Source organism: Anoplopoma fimbria, chromosome 12, assembly GCF_027596085.1.
Source record: "Anoplopoma fimbria isolate UVic2021 breed Golden Eagle Sablefish chromosome 12, Afim_UVic_2022, whole genome shotgun sequence".
NCBI lineage: Eukaryota > Metazoa > Chordata > Actinopteri > Perciformes > Anoplopomatidae > Anoplopoma > Anoplopoma fimbria.
Window position 1 is genome coordinate 10479983 of NC_072460.1, and position 18811 is coordinate 10498793.

The following is an 18811-nucleotide window of genomic DNA, read 5'->3' on the forward strand; positions in this document are numbered from 1 at the left end:
TTCACTGGGGTTTACATCCTTCAGTCAGCCTTTTTGCCTTACTTTCATCTTTAGTAATATAATCTCACATCTGACCAAAAATATTCAGCATCTTATTTCTGCTGAAAAGTATATTTCACTCTTTCTATTCTATTTTTCTTAAACATCTCTTTCATTTCTGGCTAGACCCCATGAGTCCCATCATTGTATCTATCACAGCCACTGCAGTAGTGTGACTGAAGCTCTGGCAGTAGCAATAAGCTCTGCACCATGCAAGGAGCATATCTCTATTTGGAACTGCAAAATGCTGGGGGCATATCATTTTCATATTGTTCAACACTTGCAGGATACAGTACATCTTATACCAGCAGACTTAAATTATGTTTTTGCAGGTATTTTTAATATTAATACTCTTTCATCATTTCAATAGTAAATTTGAAAATAACACAAGTCCAGAAAATATAATTGTGCCAAACCTGTTTCTATTATTGAACTATAAAGTTTGTGGTTTGATGTTTACTGAAGTTATAAAATTACAATATTACAAGGTATTAGGATATGCCTCACTGAGGTTCTTAAAATTAATATTCTTCAGTTTACTCTGTGTTGGATAGAGAAGGCATATTTCATCTGTATTTGAAACAGATAGAAAATGTTTCAAAGTATGTTAAAGTCAACACTGGGATTCATACATTTAGGGAGCAGTACTTAAATCTTACATTTGTTACATTCCCGCAGATTCCTGCACCTTAGATATACGCCAATGACACTCTGCTATTGTATGTTACAAACTTTAATCTCCTTGAGTTTTACAGCAGACTCTTTCAACAGTGAAAAGCATGCCATAGTCTGCTTCAAAAGAAAATATCTGAACAATGTTGAATTGCCCAAAACGTTTCTATATAGATCAGAAACGTAATGTGACCTTCTACTATCAATATCTCAAAAGTTTCCCTCCCTCAACATGTCGCCGTGGGTTTGCTGCGAAGGAGTCAAGTGTTTGGATGAACTGCAGGGCTAAATGCAATTATAAAGCTCTTGTTGTCGTTATCGTGCCAAATGCAAAAAAAACAAGAGGTGATAAAGAAGCAAAGACCTCATAATTGCTTTTACTAATTAAAGGAGAAAGAAATATTTGCTGTTCAATGATCAAATGTAATGCATGGCTGGACATTGGGTAATGAATTCCTTGGTTTTGTCAATAGAGGAAGTGTTATTAACAAGCAAAACAGGCAAACACAGAGACTTTTTGCACCATCAAAGAGAAAAATCTCATCTGTATGAATTATCATGACATGTGTACAATACTTTGCCCCTTAAATGATGAAGCCGAAATTAAGCTGTAGAGGAATGAGACGTGAATGTGTTAGCGATTACTCTAATGGAGTTCAAATATCTTATTTCCTTATGAGTCCCTTTAAACAAGGGGGTGTCATACATATGGCTCGAGGGCAAGAACCAGCCAACCAAAAGGTCCAATACTTGGCCGACACAAGAATCTGGTGTTTGAAAAACTATTTTTAGTTCTTCCATAATGAAGTGTTCAAAAGTAATTTAAACAACTCAGAAACTTGTGTATACGATTTCTGTAGCTCAGTTCTCTTGCAGCATATATTTCCGTTCATATTTTCTTCACAACAAAGACACTATTGCACTTACTCCGCCAACTTTTTCAAAATACGCCCAGTGGCTACCAAAGTGGATTAGCTGCTCATTGAAGAACCAGGTAAACTTGAGGTCCAGCGTAGGGTCATGAGAGACCTGGCAGGGCAGCACGATGCTCTCACCCACGGTCACGTCCAGATGACCTGCTGGACTGGTGATCACCGTTGGATCTGTAAACAGAGAGCCCCAAGTTAGAAAGGGTTGGCATGTAACAGAGTAGATATACCTTTTCCAGACTGTTCAGACAGTTTGCTGTATGTATGGTAATACAGTTTTTTGGACTGCAAGCAAGCTTGTTTTCTCCTGCTTTATGTTCCCTGAACATTGAGAAATAAATGCAATAACATGCCACCCTCAAAAACAAATCCTGCCCTTTTGTCAAATCCTGTCCTGGATGTTAAAATAAACAAGATAAATTACTTTTGAGTCTGCCAGTGAGCTTATATTCCATCTCTTTCTTTGAGTTTAATAAATCAGAGTATGGTCTGATGTATCACTGCACAACAACAGAGTAAAATAAACAAACAAAAGGAGAAACTCAACCATTACAGCAGGTCAGATCAGAGTCTATAATTTGGCTCTGTTTGTGCTGAGACAAAAAGCCATCCTATTTCATCCTCAGCGTGATGTGCATCAACATAATCTTTGGTCCATCTCGGCTGGATGTCTCATTCAACAGCGGTGCACAGAATATAGCACAGGCTGAGAGGCCCATACACTAGTCCACTGTGAATTATGCATGCATGTCATAAGCAACTAATGGACAGGAAAGCCAATGCAGCATGTCAGAGGGAGTAAAGGTCTATATTCAGCACTGTCAAAACAAGCCCGCTTGTTTATCTTACCCTAAGGAGAACCGACTGGTCATGGCAGTGCATTCCAGGTGAGTCTTAGGGAAGTTTGGCACCAGATGCAAAATGAGAGGGGTGAAACTTTCTGCTTTCTGATTGCTAAGCTGTCACGCTCATTTCCTGTTATGACTGGAAGGAAAATCACAAATTGGCTCCCTCATTCCCTTCAGTGTATTCCGAGCATGGCCATGGTTTTATGGTATGGATACTGCAGGATTTTAATGTTTCCAATTAAATTAGCATATAAATTGCTGGAATGTGTAGTTATGCCCATATATTTAAAATATATTAAATTGTTGATTTTTTAGATCAAATGTTGACTTACATTTTTCTTATCAGTTAATTCAAAATTCAATAATTTGGTTGGTTAAAAATCAACTGTTTTATGTAATATACAAATTTAGCCTTGCTCTGTTACATTATTATTATAAGTTATATATATTTGTCTATTGGATTGTCGTATATCAAAATGCGACAAGACGTTACTTTGGGCTGTAGGAAATTGTGATGACATTTTTTACACTAAACAATTCATCAATTAATTGAAAAATAATCTTCAGAGTTATCAATAATGCAAATATTCTGTAGTGGCAGCACTAATAAAGAAAACAAAATGTATTGTTCATAATGTTTCCTTTCAGCGTTAATAATTAACATTGATACACTGACCTTTAAGCAGTAGGTAACATAACAGTGGCTAGATCAAACTCACAATGACTAACATTTTAGTAGATCACTCTGTCTCTCTTTGTCTTTCTTACAAAGTACTATGCTTTTGCAGTTTCTTGAATTCACACTTAAGTATAGTATGTGAATACATATATTATTTATCATTCAACTCTGACCAATACTATTACACACATACAAATATACAGTACACTGTATACCAGTACAGTACATGTACAGTAAAGCCTCCTTACATGGAAAAAAAAGAGCAAAACTGTGCTTCTATGCAAGCCAATTTGCAATTCAAAAAACTTGTGAAGAGGAATCACCAAAAGGCATTTTAATAGAGCACTGTTGTTGACTCTGCTCTTTAGAAAGACCTAGAAAAATGCATTGCTCTGCAGAAGTGTGTGATTTAAATGGATTGAAATCTTAAACAAACCGAGCATGGCTATGAGCCGCGGTGCAAAAAGTATGAATTAAACATAGAGGCGCATGAATGCAATGAGCTTCATGTCTCGCTTCCTCTAGCCACTGCCAATCAACTAATTGGACTGTATATCTGTCAGGTGAGAAGAGGGTAGTCTTAATAGCAACTCTGCTTCGCTGTGTTTGTTCATCAAGTGTGCAGTGAGGGTCAGTGTTGGTTAATCTTGAATGCAGCGCCTGTCGGTTGTGCCACATATTTGTTCTGGGTCCCTCCAAAAGACTGACAAACATGTGTTAGTTTATTAAAAGGGCTGGATAATAAAGCTGCATTAGTCCTGATGTTCAAATGGATTATTTAATTTATTTTTAAACATAACAACCAATCCCATTCATAAAACACATGACAAAAAGCAGACAAGCTGTTAATGTTTAATATCTTACATGTTTTGTGTTGATGTAATTGTACTGTTTGGTATAATAGCAATATTTTCTTAATAGATGGAGATTGTTGCTGTATTATTAACTGTCTGTGTAGTGTAGGAGCAGTTGTTACCAAGGAAACAGCTATTGGGGATAACATAAAAACTAAACAAACAATATCCAGCTGCCATTTACAGTAAACCAACAAGGGTTGATATTTAAAGCCAAGTCAAGAAAATAATATTTTACCTTTAACCAAAAGGCTGCCAGCACTGCTCGCTACTCCAAACTGGTTTCTGGCTGCACACGTGTAGAGTCCAGCATCCATTTTTGAAACATTGGAAATCCGTAGGCTGCCATTATCCAACACAGTCACTCTGTAGGTTAAAACAAATATATATACATAAATATCACCATATTAGACCAACTGACTTATCTTTTCAAAATGCATTAAAATCTATTCTAAATGAGAGAGTCCAGTGTCCTAAAGCATTTCTACTTGAGCCTGAAGTTATCTCAGTGAATTTTGGACCCGCGACCCTTAACTGGATAAGCGGAAACGGAAGATGGATGGATGGAATTTTAATTGGCTTCTTGTGCTTTATCGTGACATGAGGAGAAGTGATAAAACTGTGATAAGTTACAGTTTGATTTCTCAGCACTGAGTTGATAAGAACAGTGCAGGCTCACTTTGTGGGAGGAAAATCCTCCTTTTGAGTTCAAGGGCATGTCAACAGGGATTCTACAAAACTCAATGTTTTAGTTCTAGTCATACTGTACAAGCGTTACATGTTACGTTCCAAATATTGCTTCAGCAGACATAAATACACTAAGATGCAATGGAAACATTTCAAAACATTTAGGCTGTTACTTAAAAAACTCTGGTTGTCACATTTGCTTTACTTCATGCAAAGGTGTTCATTTTAATACAGTTCATCCAGGTTTCTTGGTGTGTTTGGTGCAACATGATGGTTAAGACACCTCACCCTAAATACACCGTTAAGAAAAGAGGTAGATGCACCACAATACCCAATAAAAAAAACTGTGCCTAAAACAACATTTAACAGAATTGCAGTCCAAAATGAGAAGATTAAACTCAGATTTTTTAGCAAGCAATATTGACATTTTTTAGTTCATACTATTGTTAAATTCATACATAACGACATGCGATGACCGCTAAGAGGTCTAAAGCTGTTCATTTCTAACCTTGACAAGAAAAAAAAAGAGTAAACAGCTTAAGTGCAAACAACGAAAAGTACTACTACTAAGATCCAAACCAAACAGTTCTTGGATTTAAACCAACAGAGTCTTGCATATGTCTGTAAACTTTCACCAGCTGAGCAACAAACTCAAGTTGAGTGGTTATAAGTTGAACCACTGTTTTAGATTGCACCAGACTCTCATTTCATCTATTGGTGTCATCAGTCAAGCCTGACAATTTCCTCCTCCTCCGACAGAGAGAGAGAGAGAGAGAGTACTGCCTCTACTTCACCAGCCAACGAGGTGCTTGAGTGACAAATATGAAAGATAGGTCAGCTACAAGGCACTGTTTGAATAAAGTGCTTATGCTTCCAGTCGTCCATGTTTAGATTTCATCTGAAGACTATTATTTCATCCCACAGGAACGATCAAATTCATACATGAGCTTAGCTTGGTTTCTCATTTCACTCACTTGAACATAATCACACATTTGACCTGAAAAAACTAAACTTTGATGATGGCCACTGTTGAAAATGTGTAAGGGGGTGAATCCTTAAAAGCATACCAGCAAGGCCTTGAATACAGTGTTTACAAAAATATAAGAAAAAACATGACATTCATTTTTCCTTTTTAGTACAATTTCATCAGAGTCAAGGATAGAGGATAAAAGAAAATAATTTAAGTGAAAGTTGTTTGGTGAGATACACACACACACACACACACACACACCTAGTTTATAAAAGTGAAATGAATGGCAGGGTCACTTGACTGAGGCACAAAAAATAAAAATAAATAGTTTGATAAATTCTATTTACTGTGATGCCAAAACAGCATTCCCTCGCTTTAGTGAAAAACTGGCCACAGCTGCACAAAATGCTCCGATTAAAAGCTAAAAGGATTTATTCAAGAAACAGATCCATTAATTTTAAACCCTTCTTTCATCAACTAATGATCAGATATAAATTATATTAGCCTGTATTGACTGTAATGTATGACAATATGATTTACATTCAATACCTGCTCAGATCATCATGTTATCATGTTATCAAAGCATTTCTGCTAGTTTAAAAAACACATTTTTCTTGTTCTTTCTCTTTTGTCTCTGTAATTACTGGATGTAATCTATCTCATCCCTTTTTTTACTTCCTACACCCTCCTCCTATTTCAGTTTCCCAGTGCTTCTATCCGGCTTTGTGGTGGCAGTAATCACTGTTTTTCCCTTATCTTGTCTTTCAAAGTAAACAGTCTGAAATAAATACTGACTTAATGTGTTTGTCCTGATAAAAAGGTATCAGCAGTGAGCTGTAATTGTACAGGATCCAGCTACATTTGCTTTGTTAACCGTACTAATTATAGCTGAGGTAGGTGTCTTAATGTTGCTTGTCTGTCAAAATTGAACGGGTTTTGATATACAAAAGAAAGGTCCTAATCACAGACTAAGTTGTTCTGTTATCTATTTGTCTATAAAAAACTTTGTGAACAGACACAAATACGAGTAAGACACCTCCTCCCATCTCGTTTGACTTCTTATGCAATTTAATACATTTAATTGTTCTCTGATGACTCAAATGTGCAAAACTTGCTAACAGGTAGGAGTGTCAGATAAGGCGAAGCAGATCTACTAAATACTTTCAGTTGAAGTGCAAAATCTAAAAACCTCTTAACATCATAGGGATATAAATATAATGACTTAAGTACAGAACTATAGTGTACTTGCAGCCCTGACAACACATTGGAGCCAATGTCCCTCACTGATTATCACTGAATATCTGTTGTAAATCTCTAGAGAATATAAATAAGAATATATATATATTGTTACATAGCTCAACCTTCAGTTGTCACAATGAAGTCAAGAATCTGCCTTGCCGAGATGTCCTAAAGCAACACTGAGCCTTTACCAGCTCTTTATCTCCCCAAAGGGGGCAGGCATGAATACAATTCCCTGCAGTGATCATGATATATCGTAGTGTTAAAAATGGACTCCCTAGAGCTAACAGGACAGCCACTGCTTGTTGAGCTTATAATTAATTTGGCCTTGTGTTATCAAAGTTATTACAAACAAGCAATAACCATTAAGCCTCGTGTGCAGATATACTTTATGATGGGAAACAGTTGGAAACAGACTTACATTTTGATGCCACAGTTTAACAAACAAAGGGAGGATATTCCTGATCATTGCCATCTAATGTCTGTCTTGAAGAGTTATTTGTCAAAGAAAGAAAATACAACACTGGGTAAACATTCAATGCTTGTGGGAGCAATGTGTTATTGACTTTTTTTTGATTGATGCAAAGCACAAAGAGCTTCACCTCTTTTACAAAGTCGAGCCACGATAGAAAATCTATCTACAGTTAATTTCTTTGGTCAGAAAAGTTATGCCAGTTGATCGAATTGTACTCCACCAATCTTTGATACTGCCTGTCAATCGTGGTTGTACTGTAGAACAATTTCCTGACCACTTTGGACTCCTAAGAAATAATTACCTACTTGATAAATGCCTTGCCCTGCAAATCCTCATTAGATGCTCCCATCTCATCTTCTGAACTGCACAACAGTGTAACGGCGTTTAAAATATAACTGGTTATAAAGTATTACTTGAACCCTACTTTCTAAAAGATCCCTTAAAAGGCAGCCTGGACCTCCCCAAAATGATCAGAAATGACCTACATCGCCTTAAGGGCTGGAAGAATTAAACAACATTAGCCTCTTCTACAGTGACCAATCCCTGTGGAGTGAGGGGTATATTCTCCTCACTGAACTGAGGGCCTTCGTTTGTAATGGGCTATAACAAAGAGTTATGGATATGAGATGTCACAGGGATAAGACTTGCCATTAAACTGTGCAGTAGCCTATGTCAGGCTTCCTCCTCACCAAAGCACAAAAAGGGACAATGCAATGTAAGGTGCATTATCTGTCTGAAATGCTTTCACTTTGTTCCCTTTTCTCTCAAAGGTTGCCCTGGAGCCATTAAGGCATTGGGGGAAGTTGTGGGGTACATTAAACCTGAGCAGTGTGATATAGTAAACAAGCCCTTTAGCTCAACCTTATTGGCCAGTGTTAGGGTGAGCTATTGGATGTAATCTAAAAGCCTGCTCTACCTCTCCATGGTGTAACAAAAAACTAAAAGGGCCAGGCTGTAAATGAAAAAACATTATTTTAACCACTTAAGAGGGATTGCACAATTAACTCAGTGTATTACTAGGAACTGCTTATTTAATTGGTCAGCAATGCACGTTCAGTATTGGCAGCACATCCAGAAAAGTTCTTGCTGTTTTATTAGCAGGACTATAAATTGATTCACATTACATGATGAAGCAATACATATTGTTTGGCGTAACGATCTTAAACACAGTGGTTCAATCTAAAGGTTATATTCCTGAGAGCTATTTCCTATATACGTTTAACAATTGCTGGCATCGGTCAGCAGTGAAATTAAATTAGGGTAAGCGCTTTATCGTTAACCTCGTAGCTGCCTGCATAAGTGCACAGCAACCCTGTTATAAGGCAATCTTGTTATACATGCCTGGGATATGAGCTGATATAGGTATCACTGCAACGTGATTTCATTAACTAATCAGATCCTGCCTTGTTCTTAGTTGATTTGTTCTCCCCTGCTCTAGATCCTTGAAAACATTATCCCTGGAAGATTAGAAGGAATTATGGGTATTTTAGTTGAGCCAGTGGGATGGATTAGTGTTGTGCCACCGCTTTAATAGCATTGGTAGCAGCCCCCATTTCGATATGGAGGAAAGTAAATGCTAACGAGCCCAGGAACAGGGGAATAGGTTTGTGAGAGATGCTGCAATAATATCAAAGTCTAACATCTCGTATGCAACTCAGCCACTTCAGGGCAGGGCTGTAACGTTAAATCTCAAATGGGAAATCTCACCTTTATGAGCGCGAGGAATTGCACATTGCAGTCTGAATGCGTTTTCCTTCCAATAGTTAAGAGGATGATAAATCTGCAAGATGAGCCCAACATTTAGCATGCGTTTGCAACACACATACTTTATGATGATTCTGCTGCTAGCCTCAAAAAAACATCCTTATCCTATAACCAAATAGTCTCAGCCTGGCATCTTTACTAACAATTAAATCACACCTTTAGATTCCCAAACATGCTGTCTGACAGGGGGAGTTGAGACAGAACTAAACCTGCTGGAGTCCCACTGTGGTGGTGATTGATATCCCAGAGGTTATGTGTGGAAAAGCTGCTTAGCCAGGTGAACAATTAATCCCATATCAAATGAGTAATCTGGACCCCCACTACGTCAGCACATGTGCCGACAGGTGGGCTTTGCCTCCTGCTGGTACATTCCTGCACAAGATAAAGATGTTATCAAACAGAATGTGGAACTGCATCATTGAGTGATTTGTGAAGACAACACTGTGTTTTATACAAAGAAAGCACACCTGAAAATTAAAGCTTTCCGAAAAAAGTTTTCCTGACAGAGCAACAACTAAAAGTGCAATAGGGGCGTTTTGGCTCTACCAGTTTAAACGTGTTGAATGTTTTGAGCTTGTAAGAACTGCAACAGTGCAAATATCATCAAATGGTGACATTTCAGAAAATGGAGACATAGAGGTATACAGACTATATCCTGTAATTGGTTGTTTGTGCAGTTAACTGTGCATTTGAAGCTGAGCAAACATATATGTCCAAATCAGTTCTAGCAATGGCTAAAGATATGAAGGACATGTTGTTTGAAGGTGCAGTCTACCATCAGTGCATATTTCCCCAGATTGCTGCCATGTGAGAAGTAACAGTATGAGTCCTAATCAATCACTGGTATCCTAGAGCTGCTTTGCCCAGCATTGTATCTACTGGGGAGGAGTTGGTTCTCCTTGACTGATTAACATTTGTTTTTCCTTTTCATCTCCTCTTCAGCACACAGAGGCATCGCATTGATCTGCACTCAACCTGATTTCTAAATAAACAAGGTGTCCAGCTAGTTCCCCTGGTGTCACCACCACTATCACACAAGAATGTATGTTTTGTCAGCGGCTAGCCATTGATCAGTCCTTTCGGGGATTTCACCTGCTTCTTCCTTGTCTTGATGGTATCATCGTCTGCCTTCTGCTCTAATGACCCTCCAGGCTTTACATGCTGCTAATGAGCTGATGGATCAGCGCATTGATCCAAGTGCCGCAGTCTAGGAACGGCCAATTACCTCAAGTAAACAGCGCAGAAACCAGCTCTGAGCACAGCCAGGAGAGAAAAGGACAATGGAGTTGAGGGGAGAAATGTAGATATAGCAGGAGGAAAGTGGTGGAGTGCAGAACGTGTCATGCAATTCAAATTGTATTGTGCCACACTGTGGTTCTGTTCTTTGCAGTTTGTCGCCATGAATATAGAGTAGGGAAAAATAAAATAAGTCGATAAAACACGGTTCTGCAAGTAAAGCAGACAAAACGAAACACTTGTGGTCCCGAAAACACTTGCACTAACTGCTCAACACAAAGAAACCTGGTACCTGTGGCTCTCTCTCAGGGCTTCCTTCCCCTTCCTCCAAGAGATTACACCCCGAGGAGACATCCTGGGCTTGCATTCGATCAGAACGTCGCCACCGTGTCGGGCAAGAGTTTGGGCCTTCAACAAGTTCTGGGAGAAGTCTGGAGCGATGGCTGATAGGAAGCGTGGAAAGAGATGAATGTGAGTGTAGTGAGGGAGACAGGAGAGGAAGAAAAAAAAACAGAGCAGAGGTTTAAGTTACTGCCAGTGGAGACAGTGGAGCAAAGAGGCTAGAGCTAGAGAGGAAATTATCCTGAAAGAGCCTCCTAGAAACATGCAGGTCACTCTATCCATTAGGTAGGTCAGCTCTTACATCCTTCTCTTTCTACACACATATGCACTTGTTTGCACACACGCCGACATCCACAACTGACTGCAGGAGAACAAACCTGCTGCATCATTTTTAAGAGGACATTTTACTTGAAAGAAAGGTTTTTTTTAATTCCATGAATTTTCCTTAGGAGGACATAATGCATTAAGAATTAAGCAGTGGGTCTCCGAGGCAGAAATGAGAGAATGTAAAACAAGAGGGAGGCTTTGTTGCTGCTCCTCTAGGCCTTAATTACTAAGGCGCCGTCGTCTGGAGCTGTTTTGTATGCGTACCGACTCAGCAGAAAGCTCTTTAAAGTGAATACACAGCTTGGCGCCAGTGACATGGCTGAGCACCTGCCAATGCATCCCAGTGCACGTCAATACACAGCAACAGACACAATGATACATGTGTAATCATACACACATGGCATCTCACAATTATTTCCTCTAACAACAGACATTTGTCAAACTTGTCTTCTCATAACACATAAGAGGAATTTAGATGACTTCATATCTTAAAGCAGAGTTGGAGGAGTTGTAGTTTCAATAAGACCTGTTCCTCCTCATGTATATTAAATGAATGTCGCAAACTTTAAACAGATCCTCTAGTCTGTAGGGGGCCATTAAACAAAGTGAGACATTTACACTATGTATTCTCTTTGAGAGATTTTTTCCCAACTGTATAATGAAGAGATAACACCCTGATATCATGATGGTGGCATATATAAGGATTGAAATTGGAATAGTATAGCAACACTGTCAATAATAGTAACACTAAAGCTATACAATAAAAGTTGAGCCTGCCATTTGGCTTTATATTTCATGACTCTTGATTCAGGGATTAGCAGATTATCTGCAAAATATGTCATTCATTTTCAATTTTCATTATCTATATAATACATTCATAAGATGTCACATTGGGCTCTGACACATCGTAATGGGCATTTCTTTTACAATTTTGAATAGCTAAATATTAGTTGCAGCCCAAACGCACTTTAAAACACTGTGTTTTGGTCCTATTCTGTGGCAGGTAGACTGTCAGATAAATACCATGATTTCTAATACAGAACAGAATATCAATGTGAGGAGGAGACCATTTAGTAAATCATACCCCACCCCTACCAGGCTGACTAGTATGGCATTTATTTGTTGCAGCTTTTGTACATAAAATTATCTTGCCAATCTTAAGTGTTTATCATGCACCATCTAACAGCGACACGATGGCATGTGCTCAAACCCACTGAATGTATTTATAAGGAATCCAAAAATTCTTCTGTGTTTGATTTTACCTATGACTCGGAGATCGGCGTTGGTGAAGATTCGGCCATGCTTGTTCTCTGCCACACACTGGTACATGCCGATGTCGTCCAGATTCAAGCTACTGATCGTCATCACTCCATTATTCGCCTGAACCCTGTCCTGCTAAAGACACATGTATACACATCACACACACACACACACACACACACACACACACACACACACACACACACACACACACACACACACACACACACACACACACACACACACACACACACACACACACACACACAAAGAGAGTTACACATTTAGCATCACGATTCAAAATGGAATCTACTGCGCTAACCTGTCAACAAACACTAAACAGCGGTTGCCTCCAAGTACAGCCCAAGGTTACACCAATCAGAAAGAGGAACAAACATCTAAGAAACAAAACACACACATACTATATATATATATATATATATATATATATATATATATATATATATATATATATATATTGCAAACCTTATGGCATATGAATCAGTTCTATGTCTAACGTGTTAGAAACAACTGCCTATTTGTACATGCACCAGACATAGAGCAACTGTAGCATTAATTTGGAGTTATGTTTTTGGCCACCTGGATCCAATATTCACCATATTTTTTATCTAAACTGACTCCTTATAACCAGCTACTCACTAACTGTGCTGTCTGCTGTTTCTGCGGCGGTATTGCACAGAAAATGACAAATCTCTGTGATTTTGTCACAACAGTAACCCACCTTTCTTCCAGTCATTGGATCCATTGCTATCGTAAAAATATTGATTAGTGGAGCTAAGACAGGAGTTTAATCAGCCTCTGTTGAAAAAGGAAGATAAAAACCTCAGAGCTTTCATCCAAACAGCATATTAACAGGTTATAGTAACCAGCCTCGGATTCACATCAGCCATTCTGGCCCTTAAAATGCTGTCTGAGAGACCTCAGTGGATGATCCTTTAGCAAATCTGATATTAATCCCTAAAAAGGACAAACACCTCTTATATAACATTTCCATTAAATAAACAGAACACAGAGTAAAAGCATACTAGATTCAAGGTCTTCTGATATACAAAAGCATTTCAATTGCACAAGCCAGTTCTCTTTATGTAATACATATATTAAGTATGTAACTCCTTCAAATGATATGTCTAAAGCCAGGAAATGAAACACTTTTGTTAATATACCTGTTAAAGATTCTTATTGATAAACATTTAGGATGATAGTTTCCAGCAATTATGTAGCAATTACAGATTGACTCGTTTTATGATTGCCCTTTAAAAAAAGAAAAAGAATGGAAAAAAAACAGCAATATTACTACCATTGCATTTTTGCTTTAGGTTTCTTTACTATGCATTGTATAATGTCTTTCGACTGATAATATGTGGTTTGATATATTCTAAATAGTATATTATTGTTCTATCGTTTTCTATGTCTCTATGTAAAATTGGTACACAAAAAAAAACGTGACTGTAAATTCTATAATTTCTCAGGTAATATGTTTTGCACTGCAGCTTGATTTCAAGATGTCATGAGATCATGCGAGAATTGCTGGATCACAACATGAAAATCTAGTAAGGTTAACCATAAGCAGGGACCAATCAGCGTCCTGCGAGGAGCTACAGGCAGCTACAGAAGTGGCTTTGGCTTGTGCGACGACATACAGAGGCAACGATTTTTTCAAAACTACAATGGCGGCCCCTGAAGAGGAACAGTTATATCAGAACTGGAGAACATTATCTCATTGTAAGAAAAGCAAAGAACGACCCTGAATGCTTTTCTCGATGGCAAAGATGTTTTTGCCCTTCTCTGGATTTGCTAAGGCAGGAATTTGATTGACAGATGGTTTATTCAATAATCTGCTAAAGTGCCTGCCCTTTTCCAAACATTTTCCAAAGACAGATCTTAGATGGTTCTGCTGGTCAGGTTAGTATTACATGAGCTTTTTCATATGTCTTGTTTGGAACAGCATCTGGAGCATTTATCTACATTTAGACCAACCTAAAAGCCACAGTTAATCTAGTACTTTTGAACCAAGAATCATTAAACATAGAATAAACATTATTTTCTCTTTTTTTCTTTTAAAGACTTACCTTTAACTTTATATAAAAAAATGTGTTGATCTGCTTTTAGGAAAGCTTATAAACACCGCAATAAATGCCATAACAGCATCATAAAGTAGGTGTTAATATGAAAATGCTGGACTCAAACAGCTTTGAGGTGGGTAATTAGGGCTATATTTGGACATGTTAAGTACCACAATGCCAGCTGCGTTCATTTTGATGAATGACCTGATCTAATTCAAGCTTTAGCCACACTTTTTCTCTCCTTAGGGGGGTTGATAATTGAAACCCTGCTAATTTTCTGTGGTCTTGAGGGCCCCGCAGTGTCTAGATGTAACCCCCCTCTGCTTAACATAGCACTAAGACATTATCAAACGGTGGTTGAAATCAAATCTCGGCGGAATTAGTTAGGAATAAGCTGCAGCAAGCTGCTTGGTTATACTCAACAGAGTCTCATGGAGTGTTAGGTGGCAGAGGAAAAAAAAATTCTGCATGAGATGGTGTTTGTATAAAAATAAATGTATACAATTTTAAAAACGCCTACAAAGAGTACAAATAATAATAACACCGAACAAAGTCATTCTCTCCCCGCTTCGTTTGACCTTTACAAGGATTGGCACTACTTTCTGCTCCCTTTTTATACTTGTGTCAATTTAAGTGTGGCAGCACTCATTGTTCTTGCCCTTGATCTTTTCCATTGAGTGCAGCCAGACCTTTTAATGTCACTGACAAAGTAGTCCAGAGGGTCCTGCCGCCAGTCTGTCTGTCGTGTGGGATCATTACAGCACTGCCACTTGAAAAGACAAGGACTGTCCCTTAACATCAGTCAGGGACACTGCTGAGGATCATCAAATAGGGCTCTCTCTGAGGCCCGGACACACGATGGACACATGGCTGACCTGGCGCTAAAACCCACCGCCAGAGGGGGTCCTGGGTGAGGATGTAAGCAGCAGTTTCCAAATGGAACACAACAAGTCCCTGGGTTTTTACTGGATGCTTATTTGTGTGTTCAATGGGATGATAGAGAGAAAGACAGAGAGAGACAGAGAAAGACAGAGAGAGACATAGGGCCTTTGAATAGATGATAGATGGTCCTTTTTAGGTTGTATAGTGCTGGGGCCCAGGGGGGAGAAAGAGATGAAAGAGATCTGTGTAAGTGCATGGGTTGGTGCCCCACTACACTATTCTGTACCCAGTGCCCTGTTAAAAAACCCTGAGAGACTCAGTGGTGGCTCTATCACGACAAATGGTGGCATTCGTCTGCTTTATGGCATCATTAATTATTCTCGACTTTTCTCTGATACCAGCACTGTTTAAAGTTGAGTTGTGAAAAAGCAAATCAGGGGCGCTTTGTTGTATGCAGGTGATGTAATGATCCTATTCTAGATTTCAATAGGTGCACTGAATGTCTGCTTCAACAACAGTGACTCCTCAGGAGGCATCTATCTGACTTTGGAGGTCAAAGGTAGAAAAGAAATCTCAAAAACACACTCCTGTTTGAAACTGAAAGAGGAGCTGGTGGTAGAGTGGAAAAATACAAGCGTGAGTGGGCCCTTGTTTCACCGGTATGACATTTTGAAGTGACAGCCCTCCTCTGCGCCATTTAAGTCCCTTGGAGGTGGCCCAAAATGAGTTGGAGAGAGAGGGAAAAGAGAAAGAAAAAAAAGCTATGAAGAGAGCATAAGAAAAAGAATGAGAGCGCCAGAGATGTTGAGATAAAGAGAGAAAGCGAGAGAGACAGGGAGAGAGGGAGAAGGAGGACTGATCCATTCTAATGAGGAATAACAAATGGCCCCCTTGGCCTTCTTCTCCTTCTCCCTCCCTCTCTCTACATCGCTGACCTTTTGGTTTGGAAATTGATTTACTGTTGCCGCTGTTGACGGTGGCATTTTGAAAATGGTTACACCCCACCTTATTAATATAGCCACATGTACAGAGAAAATGTAACCCTGGCCAACCGCCAAAGGAATTTTTATAATGTTATTTACAAATCAATACTTGAGATGCACAGGTGGAGTGATGAGGGTTTCCTGTGGTTAAGGATGTGTGGCAAATAGAGGAAGTGACCTTTGTCACTAAACAGCCACAAATGACGGAGAGAGGAAATGCTCATGACAATGAGGCTTATTTGTACGGATTAAAATTCCACTTGCTTCATATACAGGATTTTACAGGACATAGATAACTAATTCTGTGCCTCTCTGTGCTATTTAGAGTGGAAAAACTCTGCAATCTTCTTTACTGTGTGAATTGTGATTCAGCTCTTCAATTTAAGTGCCCCAATTTTCAAATATTTTCTCAGCTTTTAATTCGAGAAACAAGAAACTAAACCCACCTCCCGCCTTTCAAGATATGTCCAAAAAAACAATAACAGTCTGGTTTTGGGATCATTGCCCAATCCAAACACTGACAATATCAGATTCATGGGAGCTGCTCTTTTTTAAAGCATAAGTACACTCTCTACAGCAGCACAATAATCACAAAAACAAGGCAAATTGCCTGAAAGTGAAATGTATTTTGGATGATAAGGCATTTTCACCTTCCCCAGAGAGAAGAGACTTAATGACAAAATTGAGAGAAGCAGATAGGACGGATTGAGAGATAAATTGTTGAGTCCCTGGTTGATGACAGGCAGAAAATGGCATCAGTTTGGCTTCTTTGCACCACAAATACAAACTCCCCCCCCAACATTCGCGCACACATTTTTAATGCCAAATTTAGTCCCAAGCAAATACAGCCATTTCAAAGTAGCATGTTGTTGCCAAGTACAAGCCTTTGAGTTGCAACCATCATGTGCTCCTCGGCAAAAAGAACCCAGCAAACAGTGCAGTAAGTAACACTGTGGATCCTTAAAGTAAGATGCTGCTGAATCTACTGTAATCTTATCATCTCACACATTATGTTTATCTACATCCAATCCACTGCCTAAGGGCTGTTGAAATGAAAACAAATGTCGACACTCAGTTAACAATTACAATATAAATAGAAGCCTGTCTGACTGAGCTTTGCAGCTTTCAGACATTTTGACATGTTGTTGGTCAAAAGAAGGTTACAAACCTTCAGAAGACTGGCCGTGGATAAAGTTGGAGAGCACAAATTAATACTTTTTGCATCTATTGTTTTTTTACCAAGCACAGGCCTCATGGACTCAGATGTACGCTTTATTGAAGGTACACGCGTTTGTCTGGGAAGTAACATGATGGCTTCTTGCTTTATCATAGTCAATATTTGATTATTGTAGCAGACATACTTCATTATTTGCTGCAACAACATGAAAGCGAGGGGATGCTCTTGACTGATAATTGATTGGTTTGCCTTTGTTCACTTGTTGTTGCTATTGTGGTTGCTATTGTGGTATTGTGTGTTGCTGCATGATGGGGGGAACTATGTATCATTCTCACATTCATATTGTTTCTATTTTGGTTTTCTTCATTAAAAGAAATTAAAAAAAGCTCTGATCAAGAAAAATCACTTACCTCCATGGGGTCCATAGGTTCTCCGTTCTTCAGCCAGCGGTATGAGGGTTTGGGCTTGGCACTGGCTTTGCACTCCCACACCAGAGTATCATCAATGGTCTTCTGAACATCTTGAGGAGTCTCAGTCAAGTGAGGTGCAGCTGTGAGGTCACAAAGCAAATACTGTAAATAAACACTTTCACACTACACCAATGCTTGAGTATTTCCAGTACGAAGCAGCTTAGAAATAAATCAATGAACCAACCGAGCGGGCAATTAGTTCATTAAAGACGCATCCGAGGGTACAAATCATAAATACACTTCTAATTAACCCAACGCTCACCTCCAGTTGGAAAATATATACAATAAAACAACTGCATTAACTTCAAGAGGTTAGTTGAAACCCTTCACTGTAAGGTTAAAAGCCTTAAAATATTTATTGGATTTACTACAAACAGCTTGAATAAGTTACACTGATGAAGATCTAACTCTTACTAACATATGCGATACATACAGTACAATGGAAGGGTTGTATTTTTTAGCAATGCTGTTAATAACAGAGATTATATTCCTTTTTTGTTTTTGAAACATCTGAAATCTATAGAGAAAAGGGCTCTTTATTTATGATAGTGGTCCTGTGGCACATAAATGACTAGCACCGTATCTCTAGCGACAGAGTCAGAAGATTTATGGCCCCTTGAATCACCAACATTAATACATGACACAGTGCTAGGGTCAAGAGAACGAGATTGTTTAGTTTGTCTGTCTGCTTGGCGTGCTGTGTTAATAATAATAATAATGATAATAATAATAATAATAATAATAATAATAATAATAATAATAATAATAATAATAATAATAATAATAATAATAATAATAATCATGATAATGGAATATTTTTTCTTGCTTGAAATAGCCTTTCATCTCATCTCTCTCCAGGGATATGAGAGTACAGTTAAAGCTGGAACAGTATCC

The 18811-nt window shown here is 38.5% G+C and overlaps 1 protein-coding gene across 2 annotated transcripts in view; it reads right to left on the reverse strand.

Annotated features, from left to right (window-relative positions):
• The window catches only part of cntn3a.1 (contactin 3a, tandem duplicate 1), a 67450-nt gene that overhangs the window by 10046 nt on the left and 38593 nt on the right, over positions 1–18811 (reverse strand). Inside the window, exons 8-12 of one of the 2 annotated variants that reach the window (XM_054608907.1) lie at positions 17858–17997; positions 12324–12453; positions 10685–10835; positions 4260–4387; positions 1639–1814 (exon numbers count right to left, since the gene is read on the reverse strand). In XM_054608907.1, coding sequence (XP_054464882.1) covers positions 1639–1814; positions 4260–4387; positions 10685–10835; positions 12324–12453; positions 17858–17997 — 725 coding nt within the window. Of the gene's footprint in view, positions 1–1638; positions 1815–4259; positions 4388–10684; positions 10836–12323; positions 12457–17857; positions 17998–18811 lie in introns of both variants that reach the window. The other variant, XM_054608906.1, reaches the window with a different exon arrangement.